The following is a 26,438-nucleotide window of genomic DNA, read 5'->3' as shown; positions in this document are numbered from 1 at the left end:
TCAGTGACCAGATGATCTGCATTTTTGCAATGTCGGTTGAGGGATAATTACTGGCTAAGGCTGTCTGTGTGGAGTTTGCACTTCCTCCCCGGGGTCTGTGTGGGTTTCTTCCGGGTGCTCCGGTTTCCTCCCACAGTCCAATGATGTGCAGGTTAGATGGATTGGCCATGCTAAATTGCCCTTTAGTGTCCAAAAGGTTGGGTAGGTTACTGGATTACGGGCATGGGGTGGAGGCGTGGGTTTAAGTAAGGTGCCCTTTCCAAGGGCCGGTGCAGACTCAATGGGCCGAATGGCACAACTGTCAACAAACTGTGGCGATGTTGGATACCTTCCGTACCCCCTCTCTCTCCCTCAGCAGCCACAGCACCTGTTTCACCATTAAAATTTTTTTTTTAAAGTGGCCAATTAATTTTCTCTCCCCAATTAAGGGGCAATTTAGCGTGGCCAATCCACCTACCCTGGGCATTTTTAGGTTGTGGAGGTGAGACCCACGCAGACACGGGGAGAATGTGCAAACTCCACATGGGCAGTGACCTGGGCCCAGAATCGAACCTGGGTCCTCAGCGCCGTGAGGCAGCAGTGCTAACCACTGCGCCACCATGTCGCCCTCTGTTTCACTCTGTTTAAAAGCACAAGTGAACCTCGCCATTGGGAATTCGGCCAATCGGATGCGGAGAATAGGGGAGGCCCCGGAGAATACTGGGTCGGGCCCCAGTAATGACATGCAAATGGTGTTTACTGTACGTGTGTTCTGGAATGCATTGACGCCACTGTCAAGGCAATGGAGAATTACAATTTGGCTTGAAATGGCACCCGCCACGATTTCAACGTCGGAACCGAGTCTCCACCCAATCGCATTTCCCGATTCCATCTCGGACAATCCCACCCAGATGTTTTAATCTGTGAATCAGTCAACCATTCACAATCGGAAGCAGTACTGAGGGAACGATGCACTGTTGAAGGGGCCATCTTTCAGGTAGACGTAAAAAGGTAAAAGAAAGAAAGACTTGTATTCTTATACTGCTTTTCATGATCAACACACATCTCAAGGTCTGGAGGGAGATGGGTAGAGGGGTTGCTGAGTGAATGAGTGACTGGAGTGGGGTTTGGGAGGAGGGGCTGTTGTGAGTGAGTGTCTGGGGGGGTTTGGTTAGAGTGTTAAGTAAATTAGCACTATTCTGGACATACATTTATCTGTCATGTGTAATTATGATTTACCAAACATTAGAGGGGCAGTTAATAAGAAATCATCCATGGGGTACATAATTGAAGCACTATCAATTACCACAAAGACGAGAGTAGTGGAATAATCGAGGCTTTATTGAGCAAAGATGTGGTGCCTCCTGTAGCTGGAACCAGAATGGCTGCAGCACCGGCGAGCACACACATTTATACTCCGTCTACTGGGCGGAGCCAACAGGCAGGGATTTACCCATGTACCTTTACTATATGGGCAGTGCCGTAATACATGTAATATACTACTAGTGGTGACTGCCACAATAATAATCTTTATTGTCACAACTGGGCTTACAATAACACTGCAATGAAGTTACTGTGAAAATCCCCTAGTCGCCACAATTCGGCACCTGTTTGGGTACACAGGGGGAGAATTCAGAATTTCCAATTCATCTAACAAGCACGTCTTTCGGGATTTATGGGAGGAAACAGGAGCACCCGGAGGAAACCTATGCAGGCACAGGGAGAAGGTGCAGACTGCACGCAGGCAGTGACCCAAGCCAGGAATTGAACCCTGGTGCCTGGTGCTGCGAAGCAACAGTCCTACCCACTGTGCTACCGTGCCGCCCAGGAAAGGTCGGTGAATCGATCTGAATGGAGGTTCACGCCCAAAATAGTTTGGCAACCACTAAAGGATATAATAACATCCGAGACATGATTTTAGAGTGGGGCAGGGGTATTTCTTTCCAGTATCCGAGGCGATATTTATCCTTCAACTAACAAAAATATTCATGCATCACATCACTGATTGTGACATCTTGCTGTGCGCAAATTGGCTGCAATGTTTCCAACATTCAGGTGAAAACAGCACTATAGCAGAGGTTTGAGACTCTCTGGCTATGATGATCTTGTTCTCTCAGGGGTCTGGTTTCTGGGTTTGCTGCAAAATGCAACTTCCAAGGCGGCACAGTGGTTGTCACTGTTGCCTCACGCCGCTGAGGACCCGGGTTCGATCCCGGCCCCGGGTCACTGTCATAGAACATAGAAAATACAGCACAGAACAGGCCCTTCAGCCCACGATGTTGTGCTGAACCTTTGTCCTAGATTAATCATAGATTATCATTGAATTTACAGTGCAGAAGGAGGCCATTCGGCCCTTTGAGTCTGCACCGGCTCTTGGAAAGAGCACCCTACCCAAACTCAACACCTCCACCCAACACCAAGGGCAATTTTGGACATTAAGGGCAATTTATCATTGGCCAATTCGCCTAACCTGCACATCTTTGGACTGTGGGAGGAAACCGGAGCACCCGGAGGAAACCCACGCAGACACGGGGAGGACGTGCAGACTCCGCACAGACAGTGACCCAAGCCGGAATCGAACCTGGGACCCTGGAGCTGTGAAGCAATTGTGCTATCCACAATGCTACCGTGCTGCCCTTAAGAATCTACACTATATCATTTTACCGTAATCCATGTACCTATCCAATAGCTGCTTGAAGGTCCCTGTCCGTGTGGAGTTTGCACATTCTCCGTGTGTTTGCGTGGGTTTCGCCCCCACAACCCAAAAAATGTGCAGGGTAAAAAAATGTGCAGGGTAGGTGGATTGGCCACATTGGGGCAGCATGGTAGCATTGTGGATAGCACAATTGCTTCACAGCTCCAGGGTCCCAGGTTCGATTCCGGCTTGGGTCACTGTCTGTGCGGAGTCTGCACATCCTCCCCGTGTGTGCGTGGGTTTCCTCCGGGTGCTCCGGTTTCCTCCCACAGTCCAAAGATGTGCAGGTTAGGTGGATTGGTCATGATAAATTGCCCTTAGTGTCCAAATTTGCCATTAGGGGTGGGGTTACTGGGTTATGGGGATAGGGTGGAGGTGTTGGCCTTGGGTAGGGTGCTCTTTCCAAGAGCTGGTGCAGAATCGATGGGCCGAATGGCCTCCTTCTGCACTGTAAATTCTATGATTAATTGGAAGAACACAAATTGGGTACTCTAAATTTAATAAAAAATGCAACTTCATCACGCTTAACTGTGAAGAAAAACCTCCAAATGCATTAACTAGAGATACTGCGCAGAGCAAAGTCAGCTCCTTCACATCTGTATCATTGGGTGTTCCACCAGATATACCAGTGGAGAGAAAGGAATGAAGTGAATAACTAGTTTCGGGGTGTACAGGTCAGAGCAGTTTCACAGTAACAGCAGCAGAGAGTTCAGGTTTCACACATTACCAGGCACTCCCAATTCTGAGGGGCCACAACAAGTGGTTCTGCCGGCCCAGTTTAACTAGTTTTTGTTTCCCAACGCACCACATGCTGTGAGGTGGGTAAAGGCCCTCCCTACCATACCCTGTTTCTGAATCATTCCTGGATGTACAGGATTCCCTTGAAGCTGCGTTGTGAGATAATAGCGTACTCGCCCATTCCATTTACATGAGAATTTCTTGTTTCCCGGACCAGAGGCACTAACCCACGTATTAAAATCTGCCCGACACCTCTGCTGAAAGTAGTGGAGGAAAGCAGATTCATGTGAACACTTAAGGCATTTGTGTACTATTGACCTACAACAGAATATCTTTTCAAAAATGTTTTTACATTTTATATACTGTACATTCAACAAGGATATGTGAATTGGGTGCAATATACCAGACATTTCTGTTGGTATTGACCCCCCTCCCGTATTGTTTTCGGATCCTTTATTGGGTCACTTATTATACAGTGGGTAGCTGTCTTCTATTTACATGTGTGTGGTGCTTTCCCTTTCCCCTCCAACCCCACCCCCCGGTTGTGATTTCCTCTGACCCTCGGATAGTGACATTTTTTAATAAATGTTTTTATTGGGTTTATCTTTTTATACAAAACAACGATGCCAGTGCACATACACAGAAACTATATACATTGTTTACCATACACTATATACATCAGTTACAATTCATATGTCTCTACCAGTGTCTAGTTTTGGCGTGGCCTCCAAATCCCAACTCCCTCTTTCTTCCTGATCCCCCTCACTTGCTAAGTGCCGTGTCTTCTTTGTATGTTGGATCATCTAACCTGTACCTGTTGGGGTAGTGTGGTGTTACGTATGCTGTTTCGTGTTAGGTATGGTTGGGTTCTGCGTCTCTTTGTTGCCTCCCTCCTTCCAACCCCCCCCCCCCCCCCCCCCCCGCCCCCCACCACCACCACCCTCCTCCTCCCCTCCCCAAACTTTTTGCTTGTGTCTGTGGTTCTTCTGTGCGCCCCCCTTATTGGCTGTTGGCTACAAATGTGTCTTGGAACAGTCGGGTGAATGGCTCCTCTTCCGACCCCCGGATGGTGAATTAGATTTTCTCCATCTGGAGAGATTCCGATAGGTCGGACAGCCAGTCTGCAGCTGTGGGTGGCGCTGCTGACCGCCAGCCGAGCAGGATTCTCCGGCATGCAATTAGGGAGCAAAGGCAAGGGTGTCGGCCCTTCTCCCCATAAAGAGTTCTGGCTGATACCCCGAAGACTGCCACTTTCGGGTATGGCTCCACCCTCAACACCACAACCTGGGACATCACCTCGAAGAAGGCTGTCCACAACCTGACAAGCCTGGGGCATGACCAGAACATGTGCACATGGTTGGCCCGGCCTCCCTGTCACCGTTCACATTTGTTCTCCACCTCTGGGAAGAACCTATTCATTTGAGTTCTGGTTAAGTGTGCTCTGTGTATTCGATCCCGGCCCTGGGTCACTGTCCATATGGAGTTTGCACATTCTCCCCGTGTCTGTGTGGGTTTCAGCCCCACAACCCAAAGATGCGCACGTTAGGTGGATTGGCCACGCTAAATTGCCCCTTAATTGGAAAAAAAGTAATTGGGTTCTCTAAATTTTAAAATAAAAGTGTGCTCTGTGTACCACCTTCAGCAGCATTAGGCTTAGCTTCGCGCAAGTGGAGGTGAAGGTGACCCTGTGCAGTGCTTCGCTCCGAGTTCAACCCAATTTCAAACACTAGGTCTTCCTTCCATTTTTCTCTTGTCTTGTCCGGTGGTAAGTGTGCATTTCCCAGTGTTGAATCCCAAGTTTCTTTACCCGTCAGTCTGGCCTCAATAAAAGTCGAGATGGATTTGCAGGTACAGCATTAGTTGCTTTATTTAGCTTGCAAGCTTGATTCCTTTCACAGAAACATAGGACACGTCCAGTCTCCTACATCCAGGAAAGCGAATGAACAAAGAGACAAAGGAATCTCTGCAAATCAATTCAAATGGTATCAAGTTTCACATACTCGACGCCCATAGGTCATCCTATATCCCTCCTGACCTGTTTGATCTATTCTGATTGGCTCACTTCCAATCCCTTCCTCTGGCCCCTATTACTCAGCATCCTTTTCTCCTGCTTTGGTGGACACACCTCTTCCTGCTTTTCCATGCGGTCTGAAATCCTTTGTCTGTGAACTCACCAGAATTAGACTGGCCTACCTCTACATTACATTAACTAATATCTCTAAAGTAACTATTTTATATCACTTCGTCACCAGTAGTCGCCCATACAGGTCCCTGCAGGTTTCCCTCCCTAGGTTGTCCGCGTCCAATAGATCCTCAAATAGCAATTGTTACGGCGGCCGCGGGTATGTCTTTGTTTTCTGACGTGGGCAGTTTTTAACTCGCATGTTTCTTAATTTGTTTCACCCGGTCAGTTGGAACTTCTCTGTCAGTTCCTCTAGTGTTGTCAGTCTGTTGTCTGTGTAGAAGTCCCTGACGGTCAATGTCCCCCCGACCTGTCTCCATCTCTTGAAGGTGGCGTCCATTTTGGCTGGCGTGAACCTGTGATTGTTGCTCATCGGGGCCTTAATGGACATCTCGGTGAGATCGAATGTTGTCGTAGTTGATTCCTCAACTGGAGTGTAGCCATCAACACTGGGCTCATTGAGTGTCTATTCAGAGGAGATGGGAGCACTGCCGTAGCCAGGGCCTGGAGGGATGTTCCCGTGCGGGAGTCCTCCTCCATTCTTACCCACTCGACCTCTGGTTCCTTTATTCAGCCCTTCACTTTTTCTGCTGTTGCTGCCTAGTGATAATATTGCAGGTTTGGGAGGGCTGGGCCCCCCGTGCTTCTCGTTCTTTGCAGGACTGTTTTGGGGCTCCTTGGGTCCTTTCCCCCCTCCCCCACACAAACGCCATGAACAATTTTTCCACTGAGTTGAAAAAGGCCTTGGGGATACAGATCGGTACGGATCTGAACAGGAAGGGGAACCTGGGAAGTACGTTCATCTTGATTGTCTACACCCTCCCTGCCAGGGAGAGTGGGTGTGTGTCTCACCTCTACAGCTCCTAGCTCCTTTTTAATTTCCTCCGTCAGGCTGGTCAGGTTCCACTTGTGGATCCCTGTCCAGTCATGAGCGATTTGGATCACCAGGTAGCGGAATTTGGTTTGGGCCTGCTTAAACGGCAACCCCTCCAGCTCTGTCCCCCCACCGGGTTGATCTCACATTTGCTCAGGTTGAGTTTGTAACCCGAGAAGGTTCCAAATTTTTTCAAGAGCACCATGATTCTCTCCATGCTGCTTTGTGGGTCCGAAATGTAGAGGAGCAGGTCACCTGTATAGAGCAAGACTATGTGCTCACTTTCATGTCTCCAGATCCCCTTATAATTCTTTGCCGGTCTGAGCGTGATCGCTAGTGGTTCGATTGCTAGGGCAAACAGCAGCGGGGATAACGGGCATCCCTGCCTTGTGCCTCTGTGCAGCTGGAAGTACTTGGAGCTGGTGGTGTTTGTCGTACGCTCGCCATGGGAGTGTTGTATAGGAGCTTTACCCAGGCGATGGACCCTGTTCCAAGCCCAAACTGCTCCAGTACCTCCATGAGGTACTTCCATTCGACTCTGTCGAAAGCCTTTTCTGCGTCCAGGGAGACAATCACCTCAGGCGTTTTCTCTCCGGATGGGGTCATGATCATGTTGAGCAGGGGCCTGATGTTCGATGTTAGCTGTATACCCTTAACAAAGCCTTTCTGGAACGCAATTCTCCAGCCGCCTGGCTATGATTTGGGCCAGTATTTTCATGTCTCTGTTGAGCAGCGAAATGGGTCTTCCAGTTGGGTCTTTGTCATTTTTTGGCATCAGCGAGGTTGAGGCCTGTGCTAATATAGGCGGCAGTGTGCCCCTCGCCAGCGAGTCTGTGAACATTTCCCGCAGGTGCGGGGCCAGTGCTGTCGCAAATCTTTTGTAGTAGTCTGCCAGGAATCCATCAGATCCTGGCGCCGTCTTCTCCTGCATGGAGTTGATGCTCTCCAAGACTTCTCCCAGATCTAGCGGTGCTCCCAGGCCCCTGTGTCCTATCTTCCCCCACAACTGGCAAGTCCAGACCATCGAGGAACTGCTTCATCCCCATATGAGGAAGGGGGGTGGGGGGGGGGGGGGGGGTTGCTGGGAGGTGTACAGCCCCCGGTAGAAGGTCCTGAATGCGTCTTTGACCTTTTCCGGCTCCGCCACCATTTTGCCCCTGCCGTCTCTAATCTGTGCTGTTTCCCTGGTGGGCCGGCAGGCGGTTAGCTTTGTCTCCATGCTGGTACAGGGTCACCCATGTCTGGCAGAGTTGGTGCACTGCTTTCCTCGTGGGAAGCAGGTCAACGTCCATTTGTAGTTTCTTCCTCTCCCACAGGAGCTCTACGGTCCGGGCCTCGGAGTATCGCCGGTCTATCTCCAGTATGGAGTAAACTAGCTGTTGCCTAGCCACCCTCTCTTCCCTACCACTCTGTGCTTTGTAAGCCATAATTTCACCCCTGATCACAGCCTTCAGCCGCTCCCAGAGCGTGGAGGGTGAGACCTCCCCATTCCGGTTATTAGTGATATTCTCATCTATGGCCTGTAATATTTTTTCGCAGAAAGCCTTGTCGGCCAGTAGGGTGTGTCCAACCTCCATGGGGGGGTGGTGGACATGGCCCGCCTCCAACCTCACATCCATATAGTGTGGAGCGTGATCAGAGATCACGATCGCAGAGTATTCCGCTCTTACTATCCCTGGAAACACCGATTTTCCCACTACAAAGAAGTCAATCTGGGTGTAGATGTTATCTACCTGGGAGAAGAAGGAGAACTCCTTCTCCTCTGGGTGGGTGAGCCTCCATGGGTCTACTGCCCCATCTGCTCCGTGAATATACCGAGTTCTTTTGCCATATTAGCGGTCCTCCCTGTTTTGAGATTCGGCCTTTCAGTCCGCGAGCCCTGTACACAGTTATAATCTGCCCCCCTTCCCATGATAAGTAGATGCGTGTCAATGTCGGGGATTTCCGCCAAGGTCTTCTTTATAAACTCCATGTTGTCCCAGTTAGGCCCGCACACGTTCACCAGAACTACCGGTGCCCCGTCCTGGACATCGCTGACCATTACGCACTGTCCCCCTGGGTCCGTAACCATTCTGGTCTCAGTAAACACCATCCTCTTGTTTATCAGTATGGCTACCCACCTTGCTCTTGTTCCATAGCAGGATGGTAGGTCTGTCCCACCCAGCTGTTTCTAACCCGCAGTCGGTCCTTCTTCCTCATGCACTTCTATTGGAGGAAGATTATGTCAGTTTTCATACTACTCAGGCAGATGAAAACTCTGCACCTTTTCTCTGGGCCGTTAAGTCCCCTGATGTTGCAGGTGACTATCCAGATGGGGTTTTTTTTTGTTCCCCCACCCTCTCCTGCAGGATCAACCATACTTACCTTATGGATGTGCCCCTACACGCCGGGGTTTCCCTTGGTTAGGGGGCGTCCAAAATGGTCGCGGTCACCGTTCTCACCATGAGCTGGGCCCCTGCGCTCCGGGGTTTCCCTTTGTCCAGGGGGCACCCAACATGGCCGCCAACTATGTGTACTCCATGTGGGTGAGCCCCTGCACTCCGAAGTTTCCCTTTGTTTGTGGACTTTCCAAAGTGGCCCCTTGAGGTGCCATCTTGTTCCACGTTTCTGAGAGAGGCCTGCTGAAGCCAGTCCTGAGCCCTCATTCCCCCCCCCCCTGTCGTTTTGTTTTCCCCCCCTTGCTGCTTTCCCTACATCCCCCCCCACTTCTGCTCACCCCTCTGCTCCCCCCCCCCTTGGAGTTGTGTCCCCCACCCCTCACCAGACGCCCTCTTTCCCTGGCGGGAAATGTGCCGCACCCCCCCCCCCCCACTTGTACCTTCTACCGCTAGCTTTCCCACTCGTATGGTGGGCCCCCCTCCTGGGTCGGTCTGATCCCCTCCATGCCCGCTCTGATGGTATCCCCTCTATCTTCTCCTCACCCTCTCCTACGCTCTGCTGCACTCTTTCCCAGTCCTGGTATCTGTGCAGCTTGGCTATGATCACTCTGGGCTGCTCCCCTGCCTTGGGTTTCGGCTGGGCCGACCTGTGGGCCCAGTCGATCTCTGGCGGAAATATTGGGGCACATGATCGTAGAATCACTACAGTGCAGAAGGAGGTCATTCAGCCCATTGAGTCTGCACTGACCCTCCAAAAAAGCACCGTACCTAGGTCCATAACCCCACCTAACCTTTTGGAAACTAAGGGGCAATTTTAACATGGCCAATCCACCTAACCTGCACGTCTTTGAACTGTAGGAGAAAACTGGAGCACCCGGAGGAAACCCACGCAGACACGGAGAAAAAGTGCAAACTCCACACAGACAGCCACCTGAAGCCGGAATTGAATCCGGGTCCCTAGCGCTGTAAGGCAGCAGTGCTAACCACCGTGCCACCCTGAAGTGTAGTCAATGGGGTTTTAAAATCTTCAAAGAGGAGAGAAAGGTGAAGAGGTCGAGGAGTTTTAATGATGATTTCCCAATCTTAAGATAGGAGCGGCTGAAGGCATAGCCACCAATGGTGGAGTGATGCAGACCAGGGAGACTCAAGAGGTCAGAGTTGGTGGAGCTCAGTTAATCCAGAGGGTTGAAGGGGATTGAAGAGATTGGGGAGGGACCAGTCCTTGGGTGGGATTTTAAAGAAAAGGGTGAGGATTTTGAGTTTGAGGTGTTGTCAGGCTGGGAGTCAATGTAAGTAAGGGTGGGTGATGGCATTTTCTATGGATCATAGAGTCATAGGCCACAATTCTTCAGTCCTTCAAATTTACTTTTCCTGCCGGCAGTTCACCAACAGCGGCGGGGGTCCCGGTGGTGTCGGTAGTTACAATGGGAAATCCCATTGAAACGGGCGGCAAGATAGAATCCCATCACCAGCGAACAGCACACCGCCGAGAAACACGCGATTGGCACTGGAGAATCCCGCCCATAGAGTATTACAGCACTGAAAGAGGCTCTTCGGCCTATCATGTCTGTGCTGGTCATCAAGCACCTATCTACTCTAATCTAATTTTCCCATTGGTCCGTAGCCTTGTATGCCACTGCATTTCAAGTTCTCATCTAAATGCTGCTTAAATGTTGTGAGGGTTCCCGCCTCTACCACCCTTTCAGGCAGTGAGTTCCAGATTCCCACCACTCTCTGGGTGAAAAAGATTTTCCTCAAATCCGTCCTAAACCTCCTGCCCCTTACCTGAAACCAATGCCCTAAGGGAAGGAGTGGGGCAGGAGCGTGTGTTGAAGCTGGGTAGGTTGGAGAAAGGGCAGGAGGGTATTGGAATAGCCAATAGGAATAGCCAATTGGGGAGAAAGCAGGAGAATGGGGATGAGAAAATATCATCCATGATTGAAAGGCGGAGCAGACTCGATGGGCCGAGTGGCCTAATTCTGCTCCTATGTTTAATGGTCCTATGGTCTTATAGCCAGGTCTGGAGGTGGCATGGAGAATTGGTGCACACTGATAAAGGTTAGATGACCAGCAGGGGCTGGTTTAGCACAGTGGGCTAAACAGCTGGCTTGTAATGCAGAACAAGGCCAGCAGCGCGGGTCCAATTCCCGTACCAGCCTCCCCGAACAAGCGCCGGAATGTGGCGACTAGGGGCTTTGCACAGTAACTTCATTGAAGCCTACTTGTGACAATAAGCGATTATTATTATGATTTTAAGTTGTGGGGACTGTTTTTGTTTAAGTTTAGCGGAGATGGGAGACTGGCCTGAGGTGGGAGAGGTGTTGAGGTGCTGAGGAGGGTGTGTGGGTTTCCGGCTGAACAATGACACTAGGAGTGGGTGGAGCAGCCTTGTAGGCAGGAGAGGTGGAGTGCTGCAGGAAGAGCCAGGACATTCCCGCACTGACAGGTGAACTGCACCTTGCTCGGGGACTCGCTCCTGTTCTACCAAACATGTCTTATGTGTTCATCTCGGCCAGTGGGGGCTCCCAGAAAAAGAAAGCGGTGAAAGCCCGCGGGACCCTCGGAGTGAAGGCGAGAAAACTCACCTATCAGGAGCTGAAAAACCAGTGTCTGAAACGGGGGGTTTTATATGAGGACCCGGAATTCCCAGCGGAAGAATCCTCCCTGTTTTACAGCGAGAAGCCGGCAGTTGCCTTTGAGTGGAAACGGCCGAAAGTAAGTACTGCTTTTTTGTGTGTACCGAGAGCTGGGTCCATGGGGACTGAGAATTGTGTACATGGGGACTGAGAATTGTGTACATGGGGACTGAGAATTGTGTACATGGGGACTGAGAAGTATGTAAATGGAATTGAGAATTATGTACATGGGGACTGAAAATTATGTACATGGGGACTAAGAATTGTGTACACGGGGACCAAGAGCTGTGTACGCCGAGACTGAGAGTTGTGTACATGGGGACTGAGAGCTGTGTACACGGTGGCCGAGAATTGTAAACACGGGGACCGAGAATTGTTTACACGGGGGCCGAGAGCTGTGTACATGGACACTGAGAGGTGTGTACGTAGGGACTGAGGACTGTGTATGTAGGGATGAAGGGTTGTGTACATGGGGCTGGAGAGCAGTGAACACAGGGACAGAAGGCTGTGTACATGAGGACTATGCATGTGGGGACTGTGAGCCACATATATGAAAACTGAGTGTTGTGTACATGTGAACTGACAGCAGTGTACGTGAGTGACTGAGAACTATGTATATGGGAACTGAGATCAATGTACACAGAGACTGAGCTGTGAACATGACAGCTAAGGGCTTCATTCATGGTGAATCCCAGCCATCGACATTCTGAGCGTTACCATTGACCAAAAACGGGACTGGACCGGCCATATAAATACTGTGGCTACAAGAGCAGGTCAGAGATTTGAAATTCGGCAGAGATTAATTCACCTCCTAACTCCCCAAACCTTGTCCATCATCTACAAGGCACAAGTCAGGAATGTGATGGAATGCTCTTCGCTTGTCTGGATATTTGCAGCTCCAACAACATTCAGGAATCTCGACGCCATCCAGGATAAAACAGCCTGCTTGATTTGCACCCCATCCACCACTTTCAACATTCAACATTTACCCCCTCCACCACCAATGCAGCCGTGTGTACCATCTACAAGATGCACTGGAGCCACGACTGAATGAGGCTGACAGAAAGTTGACCTTATGGATGAGTGAAGAAGGAAAAGGCAGTGTTGGAAAAGTAATCAAGGTGCAAAAACAATACGATCTCAATCATCCCAAGGCGTCTCCCTCATGTCTCGAGCCCCTTTGCAGCCGTTCCCCCTCCTCCCCTTTCCCACAGGTAAAAGCCCTTCTCCAGCACTGCCCTCTGCTGAAACAACTATGTTCTGGGCCAACATCCCTGTTGAGGACCCCTTCTCTCCCTACCCATGAGTTGCTATCCTCTTCACCCCAGCTTGAATCCTCCTCCCTTTTCCAACTTCCCTTTCCCTTTAATCTCCTCAATCATTCCCCTTCTTCCAGCCACAGCCCCCACCAACCCCACTATATTTTAATTAATTTACAGGATGTAAGAGTCGCTGGCTAGACCAGCATTTATTACCCATCCCTGATTGCCTTTGAGAAGGTTGTGGTGAGCTGCCTTCTTGAAGCGCTGCAATCCCTGTGGGTGTGTAGGTGAACCCACAGTGCTATTGACTTTGTAGTGGTTTGATACAACTGAATAGCTTGCTGAGTCATTTCAGATGGCACTTAATAGTCAACCACATTGCTGTGGATCTGAAGTCATTTGTAGGTCAGACCAGATGAGGATGGCAGAATTCCTTCCCAAATCGACAGATCCCTTCCCTTTAACCCTGCATCAATGCCCTTCATCTTGACTAGTGTCCAAAAAACAGATCAATACTTTAAAAAAAAAAAATTTAGAGTACCCAATTAATTTTTCCAATTAAGGGGCAATTTAGTGTGGACAATCCATCTACCCTGCACATCTTTTCGATTGTGAGGGTGAAACCCACGCAAACACGGGGAGAATGTGCAAACTCCACACGGACAGTGACCCAGGGCCAGGATCAAACCCGGGTCCTCAGTGCCGTGAGGCAGCAGTGCTAACCACTGCACCACTGCTGCCTAACAACAGATCAATACTAATAATCAATGGTGATGTTTATACCACTACAGTTCCATTCACTCCTTGGCTTATGTGTCTCGGCCCCTTGGTTAGCTTCTCTCCCTGACTTTGTGCGATACTGAGTTGCCCAAAGCAGGCTTTGTTATGAAGCAATTTCTGCAATGATCCTGTGCTATGGCTAGGGAAATAACTCTCATCATAAATATAATATTTATTAAGTACACACATACTTTGCATTCACTAACAATAGCAAAAATGCAGAGGTGTGCCACCTTGCCGATTGTAGGGTGTGGCCACCCTCTGGCAAGGGAGGCTCTGTTCTCGAGTTGATGGTTCAAATGATATTGATTTGCCTACTTGGGGTGGGGGGGGAAATAAATTCTTCAAAATTTGTATTCAAATGGACTGTCCTTACATAATCACTCGGAAGCTATTCATATGGCTGGTCAGATTGGATATGTTGATTAGATTGAGTATGTGGAATTAAACACTCAAAAACAGTCCATTGAGCCCAACTGGTCATTTCTGGTGCTTGTGAACATCCACTCACCCCCTATTCCATCTCACCCTATCAACATATCTACCATTCCTTTTTCCCCTCATGCATACATCGAGTTTCCTCTTAAATCCGTCTGATATTTGTTTCAACTGCTCCAAGGTTCACATTCTCACCACTCTCCAGGTAAAGAAGTTTCTCCAGAATTGACTATTGAGTTTATTAGTGACCAACTTATTTTTATGGCCCCTTAATGTTCTCTACATCTACCCTATCAAATCCCTTCATAATGTGAAAGATCGCCATCAGGTGCCCCCACCCCCTCCCCACATCTCCGCTTCCTCCTTCCGATGGAAAAGAGTTCCTGCCTGTTAAGTGCTTCTCGATTGACACAAAACTCTCAGCTCTGGTTTTATCCTTGTAAATTATTAAATAAATCTACTTGGCGCTCACATCAGCCACCCCAGCCCCACCCACACTAATTGATGAAATTCCTATTGGGCAAGCTGGAAATGGGTGAGTCATAATTATTTGGCTTTGACAAGCAATGACATTGTAGGTTTTGTCAGCAGCTTCCCAAACTTTCACCCTTGTGGATTTTCAGCTAGTTTGTAAACTAGACTATATAGAATATGCAGCACAGAAACAGGTCATTCAACCCAATCGGCCCTTGCTGGCTACAAGTCTCATAGATTATCATAGAATTTACAGTGCAGAAGGAGGCCATTCGGCCCATCGAGTTTGCACCGGCTCTTGGAAAGAGCACCCTACCCAAGGTCAACACCTCCACCCTATCCCCATAACCCAGTAACCCCACCCAACACTAAGGGCAATTTTGGACACTAAGGGCAATTTTTATCATAGCCAATCCACCTAACCTGCACATCTTTGGACTGTGGGAGGAAACCGGAGCACCCGGAGGAAACCCACGCAGACACGGGGAGAACGTGCAGACTCCACACAGACAGTGACCCAAGCCGGAATCGAACCTGGGACCCTGGAGCTGTGAAGCAATTGTGCTATCCACAAGGCTACCGTGCTGCCCGTGCTGCTCCTTCCAGCCTTTTCCATTCAAACCAATCAGCAGAGCCTTCTTTTCCCATTTACATAGAATCCCTACATAATCTTTAATAATAATCTTTATTGTCACAAGGAGGCTTACATTAACACTGCAATGAAGTTACTGTGAAAAGCCACTAATCGTCACATTCCGGCGCCTGTTCGGGTACACGGAGGGAGAATTCAGAATTCTCAGCTGGTACAGGAATTGAACCCGTGCTGCTGGCCTTGTTCTGCATCACAAACCTGCTGTCTAGCCCACTGAGCTAAACCAGTGCAGAAGTACACCATTCGGCCCATTACGTCTGCTCCGACCCTCTGAAAGAGCACCCTACCTAGGCCCACTCCCCGTAACCCCACCTCACCTGCATATTTTTGGACTGTGTGAGGAAGCCGGAGCATCCGGAGGAAATCCACGCAGACATAGGGGGAAAGTGCAAACACCACACAGACAGTCACTCAAGACCGGAATTGAACCCATGTCCCTGGCGCCGTGAGGCAGCAGTGCTAACCACTGTGTCACCCTAATACACATCCCTTATTCACATCTGTTCTTGCTGTTCCTTCTCTCTAATGTAGCCATATATTTGCCTCATCTACACTCTATGGTGAGTGAGTTCCACAATCTCACCACTCTCTGGGTAAAGAAGTTGGGCGCGATTCTCCGACCCCCCGCCGGGTCGGAGAATCGCCGGGCGTTGGCGTGAATTCCGCCCCCGCCGTGTCCCGAATTCTCCGCCACCAGAGAATCGGCGGGGGCGGGAATCGCACCGCGCCAGTCGGCGGGCTCCCCCCGGCAATTCTCCGGCCCGCGATGGGCTGAAGTCCCGCCGCTGTCAACCCTCGCCAGCCGGCGTCGATTGAACCACCTACCGTACCAGCGGGAGCAGATGGCGCGGGCGGGCTCCGGGGTCCTGGGGGGGGGGTGCGCGGGGTGATCTGGCCCCGGGGGGTGCCCCCACGGTGGCCTGGCCTGCGATTGGGGCCCACCAATCGGCGGGCGTGCCTGTGCCGTGGGGGCACTCTTTTTCTTCTGCCTTCGCCATGGTCTCCACTATGGCGGAGGCGGAAGAGACCCCCTCCACTGCGCATGCGCGGGGATGCCGTGAGCGTCCGTTGATGCTCCCGCACATGCGTCGCCCGGCGAAGTCCTTAAGGTGCCGGCTGGCCGGGCACCAAAGGCCTTTCCCGCCAGCCGGCAGGGCGGAAATCACTCCGGCGCGGGCCTAGCCCCTCAAGGTAAGGGCTTGGCCCCTAAAGGTGCGGAGAATTCCGCACCTTTGGGGCAGCGCGACGCCGGAGTGGTTCCCGCCATTCCATTACGCCGGATTCCCCCGCCCCACCGGGTAGGGGAGAATCCCGGCCGTTATTTCTGAATTCCTGATTGGATTTTTTGGTGACTATCTTATATTGATGGTCTCTGGTTCCGCTCTTCTGAACAAGAGGAACGAGATCCACTCTTTCCAAATCATTCATAATTTTGACCTCCTCGGCCATTTTTTTCAAAAGAGAAAGGACCCAACAATAGAGAATTCAATTATTGCCCCATGACATTCAACGGCATTACCATCATTGAATCCCCCATTATCAACAACCCGGGGGTTACCATTGGCAAGAAACTGAACTGCACTACCATCTAAATAGTGGGTCAGGTCAGAAGCTAGGAATTCTACACCGGGTAACTCACCTCCTGACTCCTCAAAGCCTGTCCACCATCTACAAGGTACAAGTCAGGAGTGTGATGGAATACTCTCCATTTGCTTGGATGAGCGCAGCTCTAACAACACTGAAGAAGCTCGCCACCATTCAGGACAAAGCAATCTACTTGATTGGCATCCCATCACATTCACTTCTTCCACTACTGACGCTCATTAGCAGCTATGTACACCATCTACAAGATATACTGTAGGAACTCACCAAGGCTCCTTAGGCAGCACCTTCCAAACCCACAACCACTACCATCCAGAAGGTCAAGGGCAGCAGATACATGGGAACACCACACCTCTAAGTCACTCACCATCCGGACTTGGAAATATATCACCGTTCCTTCGCTGTCACTGGGTCAAAATCCTGGAATTTTCTCCATAGCAGCACAGTGGGTGCCCCCGCACCTCAGGGATTGCATTGGTTCAAAGGCATCACACCACCTCCTTCTCAAGACCAATTAGGAATGGGCAATAAATGCTAGCCCAACCGGCGATACCCGTAAATAAATAAATAAAAACCAAGCCTATTCAACACCTCCTCCTGATAAGAACAAATCTTCCCATTACACGTATCAGTCCGTGGACTAGTAACCAATCAGAAGAGGGGGGCAACCACGGGATGTGATTGGTTGACATGGTTACATGTAGAAAATTGGGTTGTATTTGATCTTCTAATTTTAAAAAACTCTCATTCATTCCAGCGAGCAGCTAATTTCCAAGCTGCCATATCTCCTGCCCGGAGAAAAATTGCATTTTATAAAACTCCTATTACAACTTCGGGATGTCCCAAAGTAACTTTAAAGCCAATGTACGAAACATATTTTGCGAACAGCAAGATCTCACAATCAACAATATGATAAGGAAGGGCGGCGCAGTGGTTAGCACTGCTGCCTCACGGCTCCAAAAACCCAGGTTCGATCCTGGACCCGGATCACTGTCCGTGTGGAGTTTGCACATTCTCCCCGTGTCTGTGTGGGTAACACCCCCACAATTCAAAAGATGTGCAGAGTAGGTGGATTGGCCACGCTAAAGTGCCCCTTAATTGGGGAAAAAAATAATTGGATACTCTAAATTTATTTTAAAAACACAATATGATAAGGAGCAGTTCTCCCTGGATGTCTGCAACAATCCCTTGGCCAACATTAAAAACCGGCTGAACTCCCTGACCTTCTTCAAAATAGTGCGATGGGACCTTTTACACCCATCTGAGAGGGCAGGTGGTGAGACTTAGCGTTTCACTGGAATGGCAGTACCTCTCACAGTGCAAGTCTTTCTCAGTACTGCCCTGGGATGGTCAGCTTGGTCATCTACTCAAACCCATAACTTACTGACTTGGAGACAGGAGTGTTATCCATGGGACCACAGGCCTTTGTTTCCCTCCTCAAGAGTATCCAATCTGGCTTCCACTTCACCAACTCCTTGGTGAAAGTGGCAGCTGACGTCTGAGGGCGTGGGCCTCACACCATCTCCAGGCCCATCCTCAACCTATTCTCAGGCCTCTACCCTGGCAGAATCTCCATCATCATCACCGGCCTTTAGATTTCAAATTCTTTTGCAGCCAGAGAAGGGGAACTTTAGCGATGAGGAAAGATTGAAAAATTGGAAAACCTGCGATTGTTTTCCCTGGATAAAGAAGGCTGAGGGAAGTTTTACTTGGGGCACATAAAATTATGAAGGGCATCGATAGAGTGGACTGTATTTTAAAGAATATATTCTTTCATGGGATGTAGGCGTCACTGACAAGGCCAGTGTTTGCTACCTATTTCTTTTTTAATAAATTTAGAGTACCCGATTATTTTTTTTCCAATTAAGTGCAAATTTGGTGTGGTCAATCCACCTACCCTGCACATCTTTGGGTTGTGGGGGTGAAACCCACACAGACACGGGAAGAATGTGCAAACTCCACATGGGCAGTGACCGGGGGTCCTCAGCACCCTGAGGCAGCAGTGCTAACCATTGCGCCACCATGATGCCCCTGCTACCCATTTCTAATTGCCGTAACTGTATAACTTGTTTGGCTAGTTGAGAAGGCAGTGAAGAGTCAACCACATGTTGTGGGACTGGAGTCACAGGAGACAGATGCTGAAGAAAGGGGACTCTTCTGAGACGGGTGGATCGGAAGTCCACTTTATGTGTCTTTTAATATATCGTAAATTAGTGTTCCCATGCAGGGAATGTAAGAATCAAAAGTTGGAATTGGCGAATGTTTTTTGAAGCAAATCAATGTCTGCCCTAATTGGGCTGGAATATGAAGTTTGGAGTTTCTGTTTTAATCTTTGATGGACATCTGTTGAGTGGGTTTGCTCAGTCACTTCAAAGGGCAATTAAGAGTCAACCACATTGCTGTGAACAAAGAACAACAAAGAACAAAGAAATGTACAGCACAGGAACAGGCCCTTCGGCCCTCCAAGCCCGTGCTGACCATGCTGCCCGACTAAACTACACTCTTCTACACTTCCTGAGTCCGTATCCCTCTATTCCCATCCTATTCATGTATTTGTCACGATGCCCCTTAAATGTCACTATCGTCCCTGCTTCCACCACCTCCTCTGGTAGCGAGTTCCAGGCACCCACTACACTCTGTGTAAAAAAACTTGCCTCGTACATCTACTCTAAACCTTGCCCCTCTCACCTTAAACCTATGCCCCCTAGTAATTGACCCCTCTACCCCGGGGAAAAGCCTCTGACTATCCACTCTGTCTATGCCCCTCATAATTTTGTAGACCTCTATCAGGTCGCCCCTCAACCTCCTTCGTTCCAGTGAGAACAAACTGAGTTTATTCAACCGCTCCTCATAGCTAATGCCCTCCATACCAGGCAACATTCTGGTAAATCTCTTCTGCACCCTCTCTAAAGCCTCCACATCCTTCTGGTAGTGTGGCGACCAGAATTGAACACTATACTCCAAGTGTGGCCTAACTAAGGTTCTATACAGCTGCAACATGACTTGCCAAATCTTATACTCAATGCCCCGGCCAATGAAGGCCAGCATGCCGTATGCCTTCTTGACTACCTTCTCCACCTGTGTTGCCCCTTTCAATGACCTGTGGACCTGTACTCCTAGATCTCTTTGACTTTCAATACTCTTGAGGGTTCTACCATTCACTGTATATTCCCTACCTGCATTAGACCTTCCAAAATGCATTACCTCACATTTGTCTGGATTAAACTCCATCTGCCATCTCTCCGCCCAAGTCTCCAAACAATCTAAATCCTGCTGTATCATCTGACAGTCCTCAACGCTATCCGCAATTCCACCAACCTTTGTGTCGTCTGCAAACTTACTAATCAGACCAGTTACATTTTCCTCCAAATCATTTATATATACTACAAACAGCAAAGGTCCCAGCACTGATCCCTGTGGAACACCACTGGTCACAGCTCTCCAATTAGAAAAGCATCCTTCCATTGCTAGACTCTACCTTCTATGACCTAGCCAGTTCTGTATCCACCTTGCCAGCTCACCCCTGATCCCGTGTGACTTCACCTTTTGTACTAGTCTACCATGAGGGACCTTGTCAAAGGCCTTACTGAAGTCCATATAGACAACATCCACTGCCCTACCTGCATCAATTATCTTAGTGACCTCCTCGAAAAACTCTATCAAGTTAGTGAGACACGACCTCTCCTTCACAAAACCGTGCTGCCTCTCACTAATACGTCCATTTGCTTCCAAATGGGAGTAGATCCTATCTCGAAGAATTTGTGGGTCTGGAGTCACATGTAAGCCAGACCAGGTAAGGATGGCAGATTTCCTTCCCTGAAGGACATTAGTGAACCAGATGGTTTTTTAATGATAATCCGCAATGGCTTCACGGTGGCCTTTACTGAGACTAGCTGCTGCCATGGTGGGGTTCGAACCACTGTCCCTGGAGCAATAACCTGGATTACGGGTCTAGTGACATACCAGTACACCACCATCTTCTCCCTAGAGGTCTGGAATACATTGTAAACTCAATATTGAAGAATCCTATAAATGGAATCGTGCTGAATGATTGAAAGGATTGTAAAGGATTTTTCATGTTGGATTGTGTAACATGAGCTTGTGAAAGACAAGTGTCTGATTTTGTGGTTACTACAACTGGTGCCTCTGTTTAAATAATAATGAATCTTTATTATTGTCACAAGTAGGCTTACATTAACACAGCAATGAAATTACTGTGAAAATCCCCTAGTTACTACAATCCGGTGCCTATTCGGGTACACTGAGGGAGAAATCAGAATGTCCAATTCACTTAACAAGAACGTCTTTCGGGGCTTGTGGGAGGAAACCGGAGCACCCGGAGGAAACCCACGCAAACATGGGGAGAATGTGCAGACTCCACACAGACAGTGACCCAAGCCGGGAATCGAACCTGGGTCCCTGTTGCTGTGAAGCAACAGTACTAACCATTGTGCTACCGTGCGGCCCCGAGCGACAGGAAATGAAATGAGAAAGCAGTCTTATCACACAATTGTCACACAGACGGAATGGGGATGGCGTTAAGTTAAAATTCCTGTCAGCTACATTGTAATCACCGTCACAAGCACCCAGCTCTTGTTTCAAGGACACTGGCACCTCATACTTGATGAAGAGTTGTAAATTCTGGTTGGTTGCTCTTTGGGAGGTTTCACCCTGTGACACTCCCATCACCTCGCTTTCGTCTTTGATTGTCTGTCAAGGCGATCGCTTCCGAGGTCAATTGTAATGGTAACAGACTCACTGGCAGAATTTTGTGGCTGGGCTTTGAGGTTGCACAATTCCCAGGATGGCCTTCCCACTTCCTTCCCATCCACTTGTGAACAGCTTATGTACATTTACATGGGGCGTGTGAGGCCCAGGGCAGCCTGCCTGCCGGAGGCCCAATTTTAAGTGGCCACAAAAGAGCTGCATCCCAACTGACGTCAATACTGAGACAACATGAGGAGTTCAGAGGCAGTGGAAATGTCTGGTATGTTACCCTGCTAGGGCCTTGGGCAGGCGAAGCTGGGGTTGGGGGGGTGGGATGGTTGCCTCCCTTCAAGGACCTTTGAGACTGGGTGCCTCTGCCAAGCTCTGCTGCTGCAGGTGCTTCCTTGCTCATAACCCCCCCACCGATCCCACCACACCAACCCCCATCCAGGCCACTCCATCAAGAACCCCACCCCTCTCACATTAGGTTTCCCATGGGCATCTTTGGTGCAGTGGTGAATCTTTGATTCCTGGAGACTCTGGGCCATCCTGAACGATTGGCAATTCTACCTCTCTCTCTCTGATAGGAATCCCATTATCCTGACTAGTCCATAGTCAGGCAGTCACAGAGTAAAATCTGAAACACTAAGGGCAGAGCTCCTGTATCAAGCTGGCTTTGGTCTTTGCAGCATAATGAGTGGTGGGTGTGAGTCAGCTATCACTGGAATGTACACTGGTCCAGTATTACTGCATTCCATAGCTGAGGTTGATGGGTGGAGTAAAGGAGGAAATGTGTACAGTCGACGTTTTTGCCTAATCTTCATTCTATAGAACTGGATCAGCTAATTAAACAGCCTCTGAACATTTTGATCTGTTGTGGCTCAGTGAGCAGCACTCTCGCCTCCAAAACAGAAAGTTTGAGGGTACAGAACCCAGGTGAGCTCTTAAACGGAGGCTCCGGCAGAGGCCCATGGCTCTAGTTGCAGAAGAGCAGGGGAGTTCTCCCTGGTGTCCAAGCCAAGATGTATCCCTCAACCAGCATCACCAAAACAGATTATCTGATCATTATTAGCTCCTAATTTTTCTGGGAGCTTGCTGTGCACAAATTGGTTGCCATGACCAATACAGCGCTCTGGGAAGCCTTGAGGTTGTCAAAGGTGCTAAATAAATGCAAGTTATCCCTTCTGTTGGAGGGGTAGCCGGGATGTTTTTTTTAAAAATTGATGCTTCAGAATGTAACGTCCTGTTGCTGGGTCCAATTTTCCTTTTACTCATGTATCCCATTTTGCACTGAATTTGGAACCCTTCTCCATCAACAATTTGCCTTTATAATAATAATCTTTATTGTCACAAGTAGGCTTACATTAACACTGCAATGAAGTTACTCTGAAAATCCCCTGGTCATTACATTCCAGTGCCTGTTTGGGTACACAGAGGGAGAATTCAGAATGCCCAATTCACCTAACAGCATGTCTTTCGGGACTTGTGGGAGGAAACCGGAGCACCCGGAGGAAACCCACGCAGACACGGGGAGAACGTGCAGACTCCGCACAGACAGTGACCCAAGCCGGGAATCGAATCTGGGACACTGGAGCTGTGAAGCCACAGTGCTACAGTTTTCCCTGGTGCACAGCCCCCCTAAATCTCACAGACCTCTGAAGGCGTACTCTCCACATCAGCAAAATAGAAAGAAAGACTTGCATTTACAAAGTGCTTTTCACAACCACTGGACCTCTCAAAGCACCTTCCAATTGGTGAGGTATGTTTGAAGTGTCATCATTGCTGTCATGTTGGAAGTAAAGCCGCCAATTTGTGTCATAGCAAAGTCCCACAGACGGCAATGATCAGACCATCTTGTTTTCTTTGTGTGTGATGTTGGCTGAGGGATACATATCGGCCAGGACGGCGGGGGAAACTCCCCTGATCTTCTATGAAATAGTGCCGTGGGGATCTTTTACATCCACCCGAGCAGCATATAAGGCCTCATCCAAAAGTGGGACTTCTGACAGTGCAGCACTTCCTCAGTGTGGCACTTGAAGGTAAGCTTTGATCTTTGTCCTCAAACCTGGCATAGCGCCGCTTTCCCACCTCCCAAACCCAGTTTAGTCCATGGCGGGAAGGCCTGTGGACAGGCCCCCCCCCCTCCCCCAACCCAACCATTTGAGGCCCTTAAGTGGGAAATCTATTGCGCACTTTAGGGTACTCATCCCGCCACTGCTGCTATTAACCCAACGGTGGGCGGGAGGGCTCACGGACTCCCGAGGTCGGGGGGGGGGGGGGGGGGGGGGGGATCACCACTGGAAGCCAGCCCCCACTGCGTATGCCACCAGTGCACTTCAGCCCCTGAAAAGCAGATTATAACTCACTGTGGAAGCACAGTGCTAAATCGCTGGCTTTTAAAGCAGACCAAGGCAGGCCAGCAGCACGGTTCGATTCCCGTACCAGCCTCCCCGAACAGGCGCCGGAAAGTGGCGACTAGGGGCTTTTCACAGTAACTTCATTTGAAGTCTACATGTGACAATAAGCGATTTTCATTTCATTTTTCACTTCTGTCTAAGCTTGCTTTGTTCAAGTTGGCTGCCTCCACCAGCGACTAAAAGTGTTGGCTATAAAATGCTTTGGAATGTCCTGGGAGATGGTGGAAGGGGTGACAGAAATGCAAGTTCTTTCTTTATCTTTCATATTTGCTCAGATATGTGAATAAAATGCATATGTTTCAAGCCAGTGAAGAGATAATAAAGCCCATTGTGCTTCACAAATGCCCCATTCAGGCCACTTATTGTGCAATGGGCCTCCCTTTGTGAGGTATAATGCGCCAGCCAAATTTACTGTGGGTGTGGGTGGCAGGGGTGTGGTAGGGTGTAGGGCCTTGCCGGGGAGGGGAGGCAGGGTAGGTAAGATGCAGAAATAGCACAACCTGCTGCTATGGAAACAGGTAGTGAATTACTCTCTAGGTGGAGTTGGTGACGAATCAGCTGAGTTTTCCCAGCCCGTCCCTGCTTGTTTGAGAACCAGTTTAGCAGCAATTTTATCCTTGGGTTCTGAGTGTCATATGAACATTTGCTGTAGAATTCGGTTCTCTTTCTCTAATAGTTAGTGTTTGGAATATCACCTGGATGTAAGCTAAAAGGCCATCCATCTGGAACAATACATCGCATTTATATAGCCACTTTAATTGTCTCAAGGGGCTTCATGGGAGCACTATAAAACACATTTGCCACTGAACCATAAAAATACGTAACCAAAAAGAAAATGCTGGAAAATCTCAAAGCTGACAAAGGGTCATCTGGACTTGAAACATTAGCTCTTTTCTCTCCCTACAGATGCTGCCAGACTTGCTGAGATTTTCCAGCATTTTCTTTTTGGTTTCAGATTCCAGCATCCGCAGTAATTTGCTTTTATCCATAAAAATATGTATTAGGGCAGGGAAGCAAAAATGTTTCAAAAGAGGTAAGTTTCATGGAGAGACTTAAAGGAGGAGAGGGAGATGGAGAGGCATAGTGAAGGAAATTCCAGAGCTCTGGGCATTGACATCTGAAGGCACGGACACCAATGATGGAACCATTAAAATCAGAGATGCTCAAGAGGCTGGAATTGGAGGATCACAGACACCTGGGAGAGCTGGAGACCTGGAGGAGGATTGCAGAGACAGGCAGGGGCAAGGCCATGAAAAAGAAAATGATGAGAATTTAAAAATGGAGGCCTTGCTTAACTGGGAGCCGGTGTAGGTCTGCGAATACGGGGGCAATTGGTGAATGGGCCTCGGTGCAGGTGAGGACAGACAGCGGAATTTTGGATGGAATGAAGTTTACAGAGGGTGGAGCGAGGAAGACCTACTAGGAGTGCATTGGAACAGTCGGGTCTGGAAGTGATAGAGGCCCGGATCAGGGCTTCAGCAGCAGATGAGTTGAGGTAATGACAAGGTCAGACGATGTGAAGCTCATCTGAGGTCAAATACCTCAGCAAGGTTGTAAGCAGTCTGATTTAGTCTCAGGCAGTTTGCAGGGCAAAGATTTGGAGTCGGTAGAGATGTAACAGAGTTTGTGATGCGGACTGAAGACAGTGGCTTCGGTATTCTCAGAATTTATTTGGAGGAAGGTTTTGATTTTTTTTTAAATTTGGAGTACCCAATTCATTTTCTTTTCAATTGAGGGGCAATTTAGCGTGGCCAGTTTTTTTTAATATATATATCTTTTAAAATTTAGAGTACCCAGTTATTATTTTTCCAAATAAGGGGCAATTTAGCGAGGCCAATCCATATACCCTGCGCATTTTTTGTGTTGTGGGGGTAAAACCCATGCAGACACAGGGAGAATGTGCAAACACCACACGGTCAGTGACATAGGGTCAGGATCGAACCCGGGTCCTCAGCGCCGTAGGGAGCAATGCGAACCACTGCGCCGCCATACTACCTTCGCGTGGCCAATGTAGCTACGCTGCACATCTTTTGGATTTGTGAGGGTGGGACCCACACAGGCACAGGAAGAAAGTGCGAACTCCTCATGGGACCGGGATCGAACCCGGGTCCTTCACGCTGTGAGGCAGCAGTGCTAACCACTGCGCCACCTTGCCGCACCGGGGGAACATTTTAATGATCCTATCCTGGACAAACAGTTTAACAAGTTAGAGACCGTGGAGGGTTGAGCACGATGGTGGTGAGGTAGAGCTGGGGGTCACCAAAGAGAAAATGTAAACTAACACAATGCCTTCGGATGATGTCACTGAGAGGCAGCATGTAGATGAGAAATAGGAGGGATTCAAGGCGAACACCAGAGATAACAGTACGCTAAATTGCCCTCAATTGGAAAAAAAAAGAATTGGGCACTTTAAATTTATATTTAAAAAAGAAGCAATTGCCAGTGATTCCACGGCAAAATAAATAGATAATAAGAATGGATCAGGTGAGGACAGGCGCATTCAGCTGAACAACAGTGGGGAGGCTTTGGAGGAGGGTGGTGTGCTCAACATAACAAAGATTGCAGGTATTTCAGGAAAAGATTTTGAGTTTACGTTTGTCACAGTCACATCAGATGTCACTTGT

General features: G+C 49.1%; 1 protein-coding gene across 1 annotated transcript in view; it reads left to right on the top strand.

Moving 5' to 3' along the window:
• Positions 1 to 11,262: 11,262 nt before the first annotated feature.
• Positions 11,263 to 26,438, top strand: part of capn9 (calpain 9) — a 106,659-nt gene continuing 91,483 nt past the window's right edge. The window contains exon 1 of the mRNA XM_072498455.1: positions 11,263 to 11,561. Coding sequence (XP_072354556.1) covers positions 11,337 to 11,561 — 225 coding nt within the window. The 5' untranslated portion in view covers positions 11,263 to 11,336. The remainder of the gene's footprint in view (positions 11,562 to 26,438) is intronic.

The sequence above is a fragment of the Scyliorhinus torazame genome, chromosome 4 (genome assembly GCF_047496885.1).
Source record: "Scyliorhinus torazame isolate Kashiwa2021f chromosome 4, sScyTor2.1, whole genome shotgun sequence".
Lineage (NCBI taxonomy): Eukaryota > Metazoa > Chordata > Chondrichthyes > Carcharhiniformes > Scyliorhinidae > Scyliorhinus > Scyliorhinus torazame.
This window is presented reverse-complemented; position numbering and strand designations above follow the sequence as displayed.